Raw genomic sequence first — 16,118 nt, forward strand, 5'->3', positions numbered from 1 at the left:
CCCTCTTTCTAAAATCAATAAGCATATCCTCAGGTGAGGATTAAAAAAAAAAAATAGGCCCCTTAGAGCAGAAGACACCTCCTCAGATCCATCCCCCATTCCTTAGAGGAGGAAACGGAGCCCAAGAGAGGGAGTGTAGACATCTGGAGACACACAGTGAGTGGTAGTTATTCATTCACTGGACAAGCATTCATTGAACACCTCCTGTGTATTAAGATCTGGGCTGGGCGCTGGCGATACCACAGGGGAACAAGGAAGACACAGTCCCTGTCCTTTTGCAAGTTCAGCTGTGACTGGTGAGTCCCCATCCAGGTCACACTTCAGAACCAGCTGGGGAGCTTTAAGAAAAACCCCAAGGCCAGGGCCTGATGCCGAGATCCAGACTTGCCTGGTCTGGGCAGCCCAGGCATGGGTATTTTAAACACGTTCTCCAAGTGATTCTCCAGTGCAGCCAGGTCGAGAGCCCTGCTCTCGGGGGAGAGACAGATGTAAAACGAGTAAACAGGAGTACAGTCACAGCTGAGATTTGTGATTCATAAGGAAGGAGTAGGATGCGGAGTGAGGACACAGCAGGGCGGGGTGTCTGTCATCTGATCTGCTTAGAGAGCTGGGCTTCCAAGGGTCCAGTGGGAATAGGCACAGGGTGGTCTCCTATGGGACAGCAATAGAATCTTCTGGCACATCCTGACCACCCTGCAGACCCACAAATCCCTGCACGGGAGCCCCACCGAGCAGAGGCTCTTAATCTGCAACACACACTGGCTATCTGCCATTCACACCCCCAACCCCACCCGAAACACCTCTCCACACGCTGTTTGTGGATTGTCCCCAGGGCAGCGGCTTAATGATCCCTCTCATTTTCAGCGTCGTTGGGAAAGCACATTCCCTCTTGTAATCTGGGATATTGGGTCCTACTGCTAATCCCATGAGTGAGCAGGGTCAAGGTCAATAGTCCCGTGATGGAGATGTGGAAACAGGCTCAGAGGAGCCCCATGCCCCACCCAAGGTCACACGGCTGATCTGGAAGTGTGAGCCCTCAGTCCAGCTCACCAGCCCAGTCTAACCCCACTCTGCACGTTGCCCCGCCCACATTGCATCAGGAAACCGAAACCGAAGCAGGCGCCCGAGGGGCCGTGGCCACACCACCCTGATCCAGAACCTTCCGGTCAGGTCGGGCAGTGATGACACACCCTCCCTTTAACTTGATGGCTTACAATCTCGTTCCCCATCAGGGACTCCAAGGCATTGGTGACTCCTTGCTTGGTTCCTGCCCAGAGTGAACCCAGTTCCCATAGTAACCTGATGCAATTCTTTATAAGAGAGAGGGTCGGTGGTTTTCATTTTGTGTTTGAAGGGTTTGTCCAGCAGTTACACGGCCCTGGCTTGGCCTGTTGGCGGCAGTGAGGAGCAGCGGGAGCCCTCGGAGCAGCCATGAGGTCCTTTCTGTTTGCACAGATGGTGGGCGCCTGTGTCTGGGAACACCCACCTGCCATCCGCTGGGGCAGGAGGTGGGGAAGCTAGGCCTCGTGCTGTGTTGGGTGCCCTCTCCTGTTTCTAGATCGCACCTTCCTAGTTAGAGCCACCTGAGCCACGGGGACCCCTCGCCAGTTGCTCCCATAGTTCCCCTCCGTGACTCTCACGCTCAGAACCTGAGTCCCACCCCGGGGACCTCCTGGAGAGCCAAGTCCGGGCCCTTCCTCGTATGTGAACCCAGCGCAGGTCCGGGCCGTGCACAGGGCCGGTGCTCAGTACATGCTTGTTCCGCGTCATGACGGTTAGGGCTGGGAGGAAGTTTGGACATCCCCGAGTCCAGCCCTTACTTTATAGGAAGGTGGAGACCCACCCACGAGCAAAGCTACAAATGACAATAGCTCAGACTCACAGAGCGCGTGCCGGGCGCCGGGCCGGAGTCTACGCACTCTGTACATACGAGCCCATTGCAGCTCCCAGCGGCCACCGTGCAGCCACAGGTCTTGTCACCGTCCCCTGATCGGCACCCCAAGGCAGCGAGAGGCTCGGAGAGGTACCCGAGATCGCAGAGCTAGTGAGTGTTCCGACCAGGACCCAGACCCAGGCAGTTCCTCTCCCGGACCCCGCCGTTAGCACCTGCTGCTCTGTGCGGGGGTAACGCACAGCCCGCAAGCACCATGGGTCCCTCTCCAACGGGCAGGGGAGTGGGGGCAGCTGCGTCCGCTCACTCATGGCGGAAACGTAACTGTTCATCTCCAAGTTCCCCTCCAGGGCTTAGCTCAGGGCTTGGCAGGAGCTTAGGGGCCGGTTTTATTCATTTGTTTATTTTAAAAATATTTTTTCAATTGCTTTTAGAGAAAGAGGAAGGGAGAAGGAGAGAGAGAGAAAAACATTGGTGTGAGAGAGGAACATGGATGGGCTGCCTCCTGTACGCCCCCTACTGGGGAGGGAGCCCTCAACCCCCACATGTGCCCTGACGGGGAACCAAACCTCTGGGTGCAGGGATTCATCCCCAACCACTGAGCCACGCGCTGGGCAGGGACCTGGTTTTAGTCCAAATGACCTCTTCTTCCTTCTCCTCATGAAGTAGCCAGTTTGGGGGCACCTCCTAGCAGGACGGGACCTTGGGAAGCAATTTACAGAAATGGAGGCATTTCTCAGCCAGGTCTCCCCACGCCCCGTCCAGGGCGCTCACCGCACAAGCGAGGGCTCCGGAACGGGCCCCGAGGTGGGCCAGCTGCCCGTCCGTCCTCCCTCGCGCCCCGTGGGCTCTGCGTCTTGGCCACAACTAACGGGCTCTCCGCTCCCGCAGCTCTTCGTGATCGACAACGGTGCGGATGACTGGCGGATAGCCATGACCTACGAGCGCATCCTCTACATCAGTCTGGAGATGCTGGTGTGCGCCATCCACCCCATCCCCGGCGAGTACAAGTTCTTCTGGACGGCTCGCCTGGCCTTCTCCTACACGCCCTCGCGGGCGGAGGCCGACGTGGACATCATCCTGTCCATCCCCATGTTCCTGCGCCTGTACCTGATCGCGCGCGTCATGCTGCTGCACAGCAAGCTCTTCACCGACGCCTCGTCCCGCAGCATCGGGGCGCTCAACAAGATCAACTTCAACACGCGCTTCGTCATGAAGACGCTCATGACCATCTGCCCGGGCACCGTGCTGCTGGTGTTCAGCATCTCTCTGTGGATCATCGCGGCCTGGACCGTCCGCGTCTGTGAAAGGTATTCCGGCGGGTCGCGCTCTCCATTCAGCCCCTGGCTCCCGAGCACAGAGCCCTCCTGGGGTAGGAGAGGGAGGAGGAGTGGGGGCGGGGGGGGGGGATGTGTATGCCTGAGGGAGGACTGAGGGAGGAGGTGGTCACCTGCCCACACACCTCCAAGGAGAAAATGGGGAGGGCCCAGCCAGGCCGAATGCGAACTGCAACGTGGAAATACTGCCGCCGAGGTAAGCTGGGGGAGATGCATGTGTAAAATAACGCGTTCTCCGTTCCCGCTTTGTAAACCAAATGTATCCACGCGCCCCGGTGACACCCACCGTTAGCCATTCTCGGTATAACGCTGCAACTTTTGAATCCTCTCTTCCTGTTGGAGATGACCTATGCTCACATGTTGAAGGCTTGAGAAGTCCTGTAGCAATGAAACGGGTTCGATTTTGTTGAGCCCCGATTTTCTCAAAAGTATTTGCCCAGGAACCCTTTTCAACGGGTAACACTGTTGACGCTTCACTACAGAAAAGGTGGGGCCACAGACCAGCAGCGGTCGCGGCGGCGGCGGCCCTGGGAACTTGTTAGGATGCAGAATCTCAGGCCTGAGCTCAGAACCACTGAGTGGAATTTGCATTTTAACAAGTTCCCCGGGTGATCTGTATGCACCTTACCATGTGAGAAGCCCTGTACTGGCATTGTTCTAAGGAGGTTGGTGGTTGGGTAGTGACTCAGGGAAGCAGCTGGTGGGAGAGAAGGGGCCCCTGGCGACACCTCCCCATTCCAGGCTGACCCTGGACATTCATTTTCACCTGATCTCGCATGTGGCGTCTGAACACCTAGGTTAGAAACCTGTTTCTACGTAGTTGCAAGACCCTTGGAACGTCACTTAGCATCTCTGGCTTTAATGTTCTTATTTTAAAATGAGGATCTTGAGATAAAAGGGAGATGTGCTCACTCCAGAGGTTAGTTTTGCTATGTGGGGAGGCTTGCTCAAACCTCCGGAGTGATTTGCACGGATCCTGGTAGTCACCCTTAATTCGTCAGCACACACAATTGTCCTGATTCTCTTACAAAGACCAAGCGAGTTCTTTTAGAACCCAGCTTCCATGCCCACTGTCCTCTCCCAGTGTCAGATAATAAGCAAGATGGGCAGGAGCCTCGAGACAGGAGCTCACCCACCCGAGACTGGACAGAGACGGGATGAGGGGCTGCTTTGGGGGGCCAGCGCATTGGACGGGGTGGGAGGGTCATGTGGGCAGCATGACCTTGATCCGTCAGCCTGATCTGATTAAGATTCTGTCACCTTAGAGAAGGTCAGTGACTTGCCCAAGGTCACATCGCAGCATGACAGGTTCTAGGCCAGGGATGGCGAACCTTTTGAGCTCGGCGTGTCAGCATTTTGAAAAACCCTAACTTAACTCTGGTGCCGTGTCATGTATAGAAATCTTTTGATATTTGCAACCATAGTAAAACAAAGACTTATATTTTTGATATTTATTTTATATGTTTAAGTGCCATTTAACAAAGAAAAATCAACCCAAAAAATGAGTTCGCGTGTCACCTCTGACACGCGTGTCATAGGTTCGCCATCGCTGTGCTAGGACAACGCCCGCCTGCCCCTGGACGGAGCAGGGCCGGTTCCCATTCCCCGGGGCATCCCTCAGCCTGCCGCCTGGTTGTATACACGCTCTTCTGAAGTTGCTATGGAGACCCCGCTTCAGCGAGACGCCTTTTGAAAGACATTTCTCATGTCTGGGGCCGGCTCTGATGTGACGATAGAGGTTTTTCGCATTTCCTCCTTCCAGGAAGGGAGGGGACTTAGTAATCACCCAGAACAGGCCGCCCATGGTGGGAGGGCAGCAGCCAGCTGCTGGGAAGGCACCGACAGCAGCAGGCTTGTTTTGCTTGGACCCCAGTGAGGCATTACATCATGGCTTCTGAGGCCTGGCCGTCGTGGCCCTCTGGGATTCTCCTGGCCGCCTGCCCGCCCCCCCCCCCCCCCCCCCGGCCGCCCAGAGCCCATCTGAGGAACCTCCTCATTAAACACTGTCACACGCCCAGCAGCCTGGCTGGTGGAGGGACCTTCCACAGCCCCGGTCCCCGGGCGGCAGGTGGGGGCAGCGACCTTCCAGGCGCGCCCCGGGGAGAGGCCTGCCAGCTCCCAGGTGTGTGTTTATCTCCCGGAGGCGCAGCAGGGCCTCCCAGATGCTGATGAAGTGGGCTGAGCCCGGTTTTGTAAATGGCCTGCCAGCCTCTTGAACGGCCCCCTGTGGACTGCTCCCCGCTGAGGCTTGAAGTTGTACACATGGGCTGTCTCCGGATCTCTGGCCTGTCACCAGGTCTCTGGTGATGAGGTTATGAATTTTCATCTATTTCTGGATATTTGCATTATAACAAGAAGTGTGAGTCTGGAGACCTGGCCCCTAGAACGGGAGAAGAACAATCAGTGGCCCATTCTTTCTCTCATTAAAATAGAGCCACCCTCCTCATAAGGAAGATGGAAAGAGGTTTCCTTCCACTCTCCTCTGCCTCCATCTCAGACACTCAGCTCTGCACCAACCAGAAGGCAGAGAGCAATAGCCTCCCCCCTCCCACAACCACCTCCCTTCACCCCCCTCCCCAACCCCCTCCCCCCTCCGCCCCGCCAGCAGGGCCTTCAGCTCCCAGGAAGCGGTAGGGAGACCATCTACAGGATGAAGCACACAGCATGGGGGGGGGGGGAATGTGAGCCCCCAAGTAGGGCTTGTGAGAGGAGTCCCGAGAACCAGGGTGAGGACTGTAGTTTCTCATGGCCTCTTGTATTTGAGGCACGACCTCCAATGTGGACCACAGGCGGGGAACCCAGAAGGGGGAGAAATGATCAGAACTTCTAGTTATAGTTATTTTTATCTAAAAAATTAGCACTGCTAACATTTTAATATGCAGTCATACGTGGGTGTCATTGAGGATGAACATACATGTAGCAAGAGGAGAGTGCATGCTCCAAAAATGTGCCCAGCAGGAACCTATGAGTTTAAAGGTCGTAAACTACTGGTTTGGAGGGTCAGAGGCCTCGCTCATGAGGACTGTATCCTGCCACATAGATGAAGCCTGCTAGACCCAGAGCCCCTGCCTCTAGTTAGAGGAAGAAGTCCGCACCCTGTAGGGCACAGGAGCTGCCTCAGGCAATCCTGGGGCAGGTGCCAGCCCTGGACAGATCACTGTAATTCAAAGACGAATTTCACCGCAGGAGGTGGGAGGAAAGTGAGGAAGGGAGAGAGGACATGAGGGGAGGGGACCCTAAGGAGGCCTTTGAAACAGACCTGCAGCGTTAGCAAAGAGGAAATAACCCTGGAGATGCAGGAGAGTGTGTAATGATGAGGAACAAAAAGCAACCTCAGGAGGTTGGTGGGCATCCCTCACAGGGCAAGCAGATTGGGCTCTGTGATGGAGAGGGTGGGGAGATGGGAAAGGCGAACGTGTCTGTCTCACACAAGCACAGGGTTCCAGAAAACTAAAATTGTTTTAGCAAAAGGAAAACCCACATCGGGGGCACTGAATTGTTAAGAATGTGGAGGACCAACTCAAAAGTTCCCTCTGAATGTAGGAGACAAGAACAAAGACATGAGAGAAGAGGGTGAATGGCACCGAACGGAAGGCTGTAGAATTAAGACCAAATCCAAGAGTTAGAGTTAGTTCTGGAGGAAGAAACCAGAATAATTTGGATAAAAGCATAATCCAGAACATGCATGAAGAAAGCTTTTCCAGAAGTGGCCAGCGGAGAGGTAGCGGGGAGGTTAAGATCAGGCTGATCAGAAAGGCTTTCCATTTTCCAGTTAGAATGGGGTGGGCTGGGGGGAGGGGGGGAGTGGCGCTGGAAAATTTACTGAATCATAAGGTTAAGCGATCTAGAAGCACGCAGGCAACACAATGCAGACTTTTCCTCAGGAACCCTAAGTCCCAGGAGACATGGGGGTTGCAAACCCTCTAATTAAAAAGTTGAGAGAGAAGGTTAGAAAGGATTAGTAGAAGCATGCTAAAGTCATCACCTTAGGCAGAAGAGAATTTAAATAGCCTTATCCCTAGATTGTACTAATTAGAGCAGTATAATTTAAATCACTTTTAAACCTAAAGGTAACCACAGATAGAATTTTTAAAGTGCAACAATATTGATAACAATAGCACCAGCCAGGTATTATTTCACTTAATCCATACCCAGCTCTGTGAGGTACGGGGGTTAGTATGATCTCCATTCCACATGTGGCGAAACAGGCACAGAGAGGTTAAGCAACCTGCTTTGAATTCATTAAAAGAACGAAACAAACTTTAGGAGAACAGATTAAGTTTATAACACAAAGACAGGAATGAATGGATTTAAAAACAGAAAAACAGAATTTATAAACCTAAACCACACTGATGTCTAATAAATCTAATCAAGGAAAAAAGGGAACACAAGCAGTATTAGAAATTTTAAGGGGGAATAGCACTTTTTTTCTTAAAATGTGTTTTTATTGATTTTAGAGAAAGAGGAAGGGAGAGATGGAAACTGATAGGCTGCCTCCTGCATGTCCCCCACTGGGGACAGAGTCCGAAACCCAGGCATGTGCTCTGACTGGGCATCAAGCTGGTGACCTCTCAGTGCATGGGACGATGCTCAACCAACTGAGCCACACCAGCCAGGGCGCTTAGAGAAGAACGCCGAGGGGAACTTTCTCCACTTGACATTAACATGTGTTATAAAACTCAAGTAATGAAGTCCCTGTGGCACTACTGGAAAATCAGTAAGGGCAGATCAATGAAACCTAATGGAAAACTCTGAAATAAACCCTAGTATGTAAGAACCCAACATATGAGAAAGAAAACCAATTAGGAAGCAATAGATTATTCAATAAATGTTAATGGGGAGGTAGGATATCTGGATTAAAAGTCAAATTAGAACCCCATCTCTCACCAGCCACCGAAATAAATTCCCGTTGGAGTCAGATATAAAAGCAGAACTATGAGCAAGCTCTAGAAAACAAAGTGAATATTTAATCAATTCTGAGACGGGTACGAATTGGTCAGCAAAACATGCCAGAAAAGAAAGAACCGGGAGGAAAAGCCTGGTGTATTTGGTAACATCATATATACAATTTTAGGTTCCCGTCCAGAAATATAAACTTATTTAAAAAGTAGATGTTACACTAGGAAAAATATTTGCTGCAAACATGACAAGCGGTAAATATCCCTGTTACCCAAAACTGTCTTCGACACCAATCAGAAAAACTCAGCTTCTCAAAAAAAAAAAAAAAAAAAAAAAAAAAGGCTAAAAATAGACAGCCACAAAGGAAGAAATATAAAAAGGCCATAAAAAATGAATCCTGGCCAGTGTGCTCAGTGGTTAGAGCCTCGGCCTGTGTACTGAAGGGTCTCTGGTTCGATTCCTGGTCAAGGGCAGGTACCTCAGTTGCAGGTTCATCCCCGGCCTGGTACGGGCTCCGTGCAGGAAGCAACCAGTCTCTCAGACTGATGTTTCTCTCTCTCTCCCGCTCCCTTCCACTCTCTCTAAAAATCAATGGAAAAATTATCTTCAGGTGAAGCTTAGCAACAAAAAACAAACAAACAAAAGAAAATGAAACATATATTTAGCCTCACTAATCAAAGAAGTGCAAGTGAAAACTGCAAGGAGGGTGGCCTTTTCTCCTCTGGAATTGACAGAAATGTCAGTAAATATAACTCAGTGCTTAAAAGGTTGTTATGATGGTGGTGGTGTGTGTGTGTGTGTGTGGGGAGGGGGGGTTCTCCCATAGCTGGCAGGAGGGAAATCTGGCCCCACCTGTCTGGCAAACACTTCACCAGTAGCCATGCTGGCCCGTACAAGTCTGTGACTCTAACCCAGTGATTCTCCCAGGAAGCTATTCTAAGGCAATAATCGATTTCTGTCCAGATTCTTCAGCATGATGCCGTCTCCAGCAGCGGAGAATCAGAGACCTAGTGACTGTCCAGGATTTCAATGGTTAAAGGAATTATAGCAGATCCGTACGATGGGTAGTTAGGCAACAGTTTTGTTTTTAAAAAGCAGCCTTTTGAAGACTACAATAAGGTAGGAAGACAGTGATGTGATATTTGGAGAAGGGGCATACGAAATAGTGTTATGCAGGATGTTATCCATTGAAAATAGGTAGACATTATAATAGGCACAGAAAGTGCTTGGAAAATAACTGTAAATATTAAGTTGTTTTCTCTGTGGGGTGTTACATGTGGTTTTTTGGTTGCATTGTTCTGTATTTTCTGCCGGGACAATGCGGGGCTAGTTTTGTGTGTTTGTTTGGTTTGGTTGTGAATGGAAAGGGATGGCATTGGCTATTTCCTCCCCCCACAAAGCCCCTCTTTCTGTCTTCCCCAGGGACTCATGTTTTGTATCAACGGGGCTTGGAAAGGAGTGTTCAATGGCACAGGTTTTTTTAACAAATAATTCTCTCCGAAGAGCGCAATGAAAGGTCCTAGCAGCCAGTGTGGCCTCAGAGAACAGGAGAGCGAGTGTAGGGAGGGGGGGCGCCCCCAGCCACGTGTCACTTGGAGCCCTGGTGGCCCCAGGACCTTTGTGGGAGGGCCAGCGTCCAGGCAGGCGGCACTCCGCAGGTGAAGGGCGCTGGAGGCCCGGCTCCATCAGCTCTTCAGCGCCGATTCTGGGCCGGCCTGGCTCTGGTGGCCCCATGGTCGGTCGGTCGGTCCGGAGAAACCGTGTGTCCCACGGGCTTTCCACACAGCCAGGGCCGAGAGGCGGCTGGTGCGGGGCTGGGGGAGGCTCCCCCACCGTCAGGGGGCGCCCGCCTGGCGGGCTGGGGAGCGCGAAGGAGGGGGGTGGTCCTGGGGCAGGGCCAGCCGCAGGGAGGTCAAGTTCCATGCTGTGAGCCGCTCTGACCAGGCCCCAGCAACCGCCCAGCCTCTCCTCCTGTGCAGGTTTCCCCTCTCCCACCCCTGCGCCCTCCCAGCCTACGTTCTCCTCTCTGTTCTTTCTGATCCAACAATTCTTTCCTCTTTCTCATTTGCAGTGATTTTGTGCTCATTGACACTTAAGCATGGAAACTATTCATTTGTGGCAAGTTTCTTCGTTTTATATTAATGAATAACACATTAATTTTATTATTATTATTCCTCACCTGAGGATAATTTTTCCTTTGCTTCTTAAAAAAGAGTGGAAGGGAGGAAGGGAGGGAGAGAGACAGAGAGAGGGAGAGGGAGAGAGAGAGAGAGGCAGAAAGAGAGAGAGAGAGAGAGAGAGAGAGAGAGAGAGAGAGATTTGTTGCTCCCCCAACCCAGATAGATGCCCTTGACAAGGACTCCAACCCCATACCCTGCGGTGTGTGGGCCGACGCTCTAACCACCTAGCAACACCGGCCAGGGCTGTATTTTAATGAATGAATGACACCTCTTAGGAGAATCAGGAATTGGGAATACGAGGAACATCTCTGTAAAGTCATCATTCGGAAGCACCACGTGTGGGACAGTGTCGTGCAAAAGGAACTCCATATTCACTGCGAAACCTCTCTGTTTTCCCAGTCAGGTCACTCCCTAAACCTTGGGTTTCTCCCCACTCTGCCTGCTGGGACGTGGCCAACAGTGCTTTCTGCTCCCAGGGTCTTGGCCTTCGGTAGACGCAGCTGAGCGCCAGGTGCCAAGTGCTGGTTCTTTCTCCCGCTGGGGAGGGGTGTCCAGCCTTCCCCACCAGGGATCCCCGGGAGAAGCAAGCCCTACAGCAATGGCTGGGTGGCCATCTTCCCATGCTGCCACGGGGGCACACAGCTAAGTGCCAGCTGGATGGACCACAGAGAAGCTGATTGTCTCTTACCCTGGATGCCTAAGGGCATCTGGAAGGGAGTGGGAGGGAGGGAGGGAGGGAGAGGGAGAGGGAGAGGGAGAGAGAGAGAGAGGTGACCTGGACTGACTTCTCATCCCACGGGACCAGTGGAAAGGGCTGCACCGCTGGGAGGAGGCAGTGCCACAGTCCTACGAGGATGGGGGTCCTGGGAGAGAGCGAAGGTGAGGAAAAGGGAGGGCTTCCTGCAGCCACACCAGCCACATCTATTTATGGGTGGACATTGGTCAAGGCAGGAAATCCATGTGATGTCAGCTCTGGGTTGTTTTGTTTGCACCAGGTGATCCCGCTGTGCCCTGCATCCCCAGGGCAGGCATCTGCCTGCAAGGGACTCGACCCTCCCCCACAGGCCTTCTCGCGTGTTCGGTGGCCTGCGTGTTCGGTGGCCTGCGTGTTCGGTGGCCTAGGCTGTCTCGCTGGGCTCCCTCTACCACCCTGCTCCCTCCACCGCCCTGCCTCTCACAGCCCAGCCACAGACGGATTTTTTCACCAGCTTTTCTCCTTCCATTAAGTCCCAACTCCTTCATCTGGGGACTTGGCGGAGAGGGAGTATGGGCGAGAGTATGCTATACTCCAAATGGCACCTCATTGAGTACCCCCTCCCCCCCATACACACACACTCCCCTCTGCCTAGATGCCTACTACCCCACTCTGTGCACTGCCCAGGAGTTTAGGCACAACCATAGTTCCCTGGTGGTTTGAGATTGGTGGCCCTGGGAGCCTACCAGCCCTAGCACGCCTGGTCATTTCGTTCTCCCAAGAGGCTCATGGGAGCAGCCTGCTAACAGAGCCCCTGCAGGCTGGTCCACACCTGGGGAGACAGGTCATATGGGCGCTGCCACCCCCACATCAGAGGGGCCACCACATGGGCTGGTGGGTTAGCCATTGCCATCTAGGTGGGTATGGACGTGGGGTCTCCCCATGCTCTCACTAGCAGGTGACCTTGGGCAAGCTGGCCTCAGGACATCCGGTACTGGGGCCCAACCCCAGCAGGTCCAGGGGTCCCCAAAGGTGTGGACAGAGTTGGCGAAGAAGGAATGACACGTAGACAGCATTCAGTTGATCAGCAGCCTAGCCAGGATCTCTAGCCAGGATCTCCAGCCAAGTTCTGGTCTAGATCTCCAGCGAAGTTCTGTTCAGGATCTCCAGCCAGGTTCTGTGTCCATGTTCTCTTGCTAGGTTCTCCAGCCAGGTCCTCCAGGTTCTCCAGCCAGGTTCAGTCACCAGATTCTGTAGCCAGGTTCTTCAGCCAGGTTCTGGCTAGGTTCTCCAACCAAGTTCTGTAGCCAGGTCCTGTCCAGGATCTTTTGCCAGGTTCAGTCACCAGGTTCTAGTCAGGTTCTCTTGCCATGTTCTATCCAGGTTCTGTAGCCAGGTTCTGTCTCTAGGTTCTTCAGCCAGGTTCTCTCGCTAGGTTCTGTCTCTAGGTTCTGTGGCCAGTTTCTGTCCAGGATCTTTTGCCATGTTCTGTCTCTAGCGAGGTTCTTCTGTCTCTAGGTTCTGTGTAGGTTCTGTGTCTAGGTTCTGTGTTCTCTTGTCTTGTTACATCTGTATTTATACCAGTTGATTCCAATCCTATCAATCTCTATTCCAAAGATTAGGGCGTTTCTTATCTCCATTCCAGGGAGTAAAGATTATGTAGCTTAAGCATGATTGTTCATAGTTAAAGTGATTAATTACCCGCCTGGCACTTAGTTAAGGGGTTTTATTCCCTCCCTAACTTCAGGGGAAAATCCCTACCTGGGGAAACAACCTTTCTCAGAGAGGTGACCTTGGTTAAAACACATAGTGCCAAGAAGGTGAGCAAACATATTAAGAACAGTATGCCATATGTGCCAGGTCCCTTGAAACAGCAAGGATGGACCGGCTCCCGGCAATCCGGGATCATTCACGGAAAATCCTTAGCACGGGGAAGCACTTGGCGTGCGGTGAGCGCCCAGTGAAGCAGGCTGGCGTTCCCTCTTCCACGGAAGGTCCCATAAAGTTTGAGAACAGGTCTTCTCGTCTCCAAACAAATGGTCTGTAATCCTCCCACAGGTCCTCACAGGACCCTGTCAGACTCCATTACCTGCCCACCCGCCTCCCTGCTCACCAGTGTCACACGAAGTGGACACAGGGCCCAAGTGTTAGGCAACTTCCCGTGTTCTCAGCATTGTTCTCCTTTTAATGCGGAAGGAGAGCGGCCCACAGGAAGGGTGAGGGGACCCCAGAGGGGTCCGGGGCCCACAGGAAGGTAACGGTTCTCCCAGAACAGGCATAATGGCCTGGGAGCTGGGGACCAAGGCCCAGGGCCCAGCTCTGGTTGGGTTAGGCTCTTTGCCAGCCCTCATGCTACAGCCACATGCTCTATTGTTCAATTTTCCTCAATGCGACTGCAGAGAGCCTGCTTAGCCAGAGCCCCATGGGGGGTGACTGGCACCCCGACTCCACATGACCCACCACCCACAGGAGCCACGGCTGAATTAAGGACAGAAGGGTTTTAAGCCACATGGGGAACAGAGAGAACTCTAAGTGTCAAGAAACTCGTGTACTGCTCCCAGCTTTAGCAAGGGGCAGGGGTTCCAGCCTGGGGAAGTGGGGGATTGTGGGGGTGGGGGGGGGTCATTTCTCTGCCTTAATTTTCCTGCTGCTGAAAGCAGTGGTTATCAGCCCTTGCAGATCTCCAGCAGGGCTTGCCTGAACACTGGGTATTGAGATGGCCTCCCCAGCTCCCCAGGACCTGTCTCCGGCTGGTCCCTCCCCATCACCTTCTGTGCCACCAGCGTCTGCTTCCTTCAGCTGGCCATCCTCTGCCATTTCCCTTCGTCACGGCTGCCCCAGAGAATGCATCCACACCACACCGCAGCCAAAATGTTGAGCCAGGCCTCTTCCCTGGGGTGTAGTGCTCAATTATGAATAGCTTGCTAAATAATAATAGCGTTATTAATAGTTATTAAGCCCTACTGTTTGCCAGCCAATGTTGTTAGGAATGAAATACGCTTCCGAGAATAAACTACGGGTTTGTTTTTTCCTCGTGGGGCTTAGAGTCTACCCGGGAAGACCGTTAAGTCAAGAAACAAATGAATGTGTAATTTCAAATCTGTGAAGGAGTTCAAAAACATGGTTGCAAATGAGTTTTTTAAAAAAGTCTGGGGTTGGAGAGGGATCCTACGCACCTGGGACCTTCTTGGAAGGTCTCCCTAGAGAGGCTGTGTTTCAGCGGAGACCCGAAGGATAAGACGAACTGGGCCTTTCACAGACCGAGAGGGAAGGCTTCCGGGAAGGGGGAGCGTGTCCAGAGACCCCGCGCTGATGAAGACCCTGGTGTGGCCTCACTAGAGGAGGGTATGGTGGACGGCCTGTGAGGGCAGCAGGACCTGAGGACAGAGGGGGACCACCTGGTGTCTTTGTGCAGAAGCAGTTGGAAGTGAGTCAGAAAACGACTAGGAGGAGGAGTCAGGAGGCCATTGCTGCAGGCCGGGCAAGAGGCAAAGGTGACTTAGAAGACGGGTGGTGGCCGTGCAGATTCTCAGACGCAGCCTACGTGCCAAGCTGAGCTGTGTAGGCACGTCCTCATGCACGGAAGACCCCATGCACCAAGTCTGTGCTCATCCTCACCATGCGGCCCCTAATTTCTCTCTGCTTCTCTGTTTTTTTCTTCTTTTTCTCAGGAATTTTATCAGTTAGTATTCGTTTTTTGGGCTACAAGTGACAGGAAACCCAGAATAGCAGTAGTTTAAACAAAACAGGAGTTTCGCCGAAACCGGTTTGGCTCAGTGGATAGAGCGTCGGCCTGCGGACTGAAGGGTCCCAGGTTCGATTCCGGTCAAGGGCATGTACCTGGGTTGCGGGCACATCCCCAGTAGGGGGTGTGCAGGAGGCAGCTGATCGATGTTTCTCTCTCATCCATGTTTCTAACTCTCTATCTCTCTCCCTTCCTCTCTGAAAAAAATCAATAAAAAAAAATATATATATATATATAAAAGAATTATCTTAAAAAAAAAACACAAACAAAACAGGAGTTTCTTTGTTACGCAAACAAAGACTGGAATAGGGTCCGTCCAAAGCAGGTATGGAGTTCTGAGGCCTTAGGGGCCCAGGTCCCTTCTCCCTCATTGCCCTGTGGCCTGGGCACATGGCTTCTTCATAGTTCAGTGAGGCTGCTGGAGTTCCAGCCATTCCATCTACCTTCTAGCCGGAAGGAAGGAGGGTGGGACAAAATACGATGTGCTCTTTTTCTTTAAAGACATTTCCTGAGAGTAACACACGCTGTTTCCGTTTACATTCATTGGGCATTCACATGCTTGGAAAAATGTAGTCTTTATTGTTGGTAACCATTGCTCACTCCTGGGTTCTTTTATCAACGAAGAAGGGGACAAGGACTATGGGGCCATAACCGTCTCTTAGGCTCAAAACCACCCACCGTTCTTGTACCCACACCCAACCCCACTCAGCCTTCTATTCCGGCATCCAGGTATGAGGCACGTAGGCTGCGTCTGAGAATCTACACGGCCACCACCCGTCTTCTACCTTTGGTGACTACCTTTGCCTCTTGCCCGGCCTGCAGCAATGGCCTCCTGACTCATCCTCCTGGTCGTTTTCTGACTCACTTCCAACTGCTTCTCCACAAAGACACCAGGTGATTCCCCTCTGTCCTCAGGTCCTGCTGCCCTCACATGCCGTCCATCATACCTTCGGCATCCCGTGGTTCTTATTCTATAATGTCTCCAAAGTCATCTCTTCCTGCTCCCTCAGGAATATAGGTTCCTGTCATCTTACGTCAGGGCTACAGAAGTCACTTCTCTGGCTTCAAATTATGCCACCGCTACATATGTTCTAGCACCTTGAAAACCTCCTAGCTCGGTGGACCAGCCACGTGACCGTGGGCAAGTCACGTACGCACCACTAAGTGAGACAAATGGCTGTGACGGTGGCTGGTCCTTGACAAACACTGGGTTGTTTCCTTTCCTGGCCTCGCTCTTTAGACCTGCAAGTTGGCGAGAAAGCCTGTCTTACGTGCTTCCTGGGTGGGCAATGGAATTCGGACAAGAGAAGGCATGAAAAGCCAGGGAAACCACTGAATACAGCACTATGCTCCTCTCTTTCTCCCAACGGCC

At 52.5% G+C, this 16,118-nt stretch overlaps 1 protein-coding gene across 3 annotated transcripts in view; it reads left to right on the top strand.

Annotated features, from left to right (window-relative positions):
* Positions 1-16,118, top strand: part of KCNN3 (potassium calcium-activated channel subfamily N member 3) — a 142,896-nt gene that overhangs the window by 82,132 nt on the left and 44,646 nt on the right. For all 3 annotated transcript variants that reach the window (XM_036344163.1, XM_036344164.1, XM_036344165.1), the window contains exon 3: positions 2,783-3,201. In XM_036344163.1, coding sequence (XP_036200056.1) covers positions 2,783-3,201 — 419 coding nt within the window. The remainder of the gene's footprint in view (positions 1-2,782; positions 3,202-16,118) is intronic.

Source organism: Myotis myotis, unplaced genomic scaffold (assembly GCF_014108235.1).
Source record: "Myotis myotis isolate mMyoMyo1 unplaced genomic scaffold, mMyoMyo1.p scaffold_m19_p_18, whole genome shotgun sequence".
Classification (NCBI taxonomy): Eukaryota; Metazoa; Chordata; class Mammalia; order Chiroptera; family Vespertilionidae; genus Myotis; species Myotis myotis.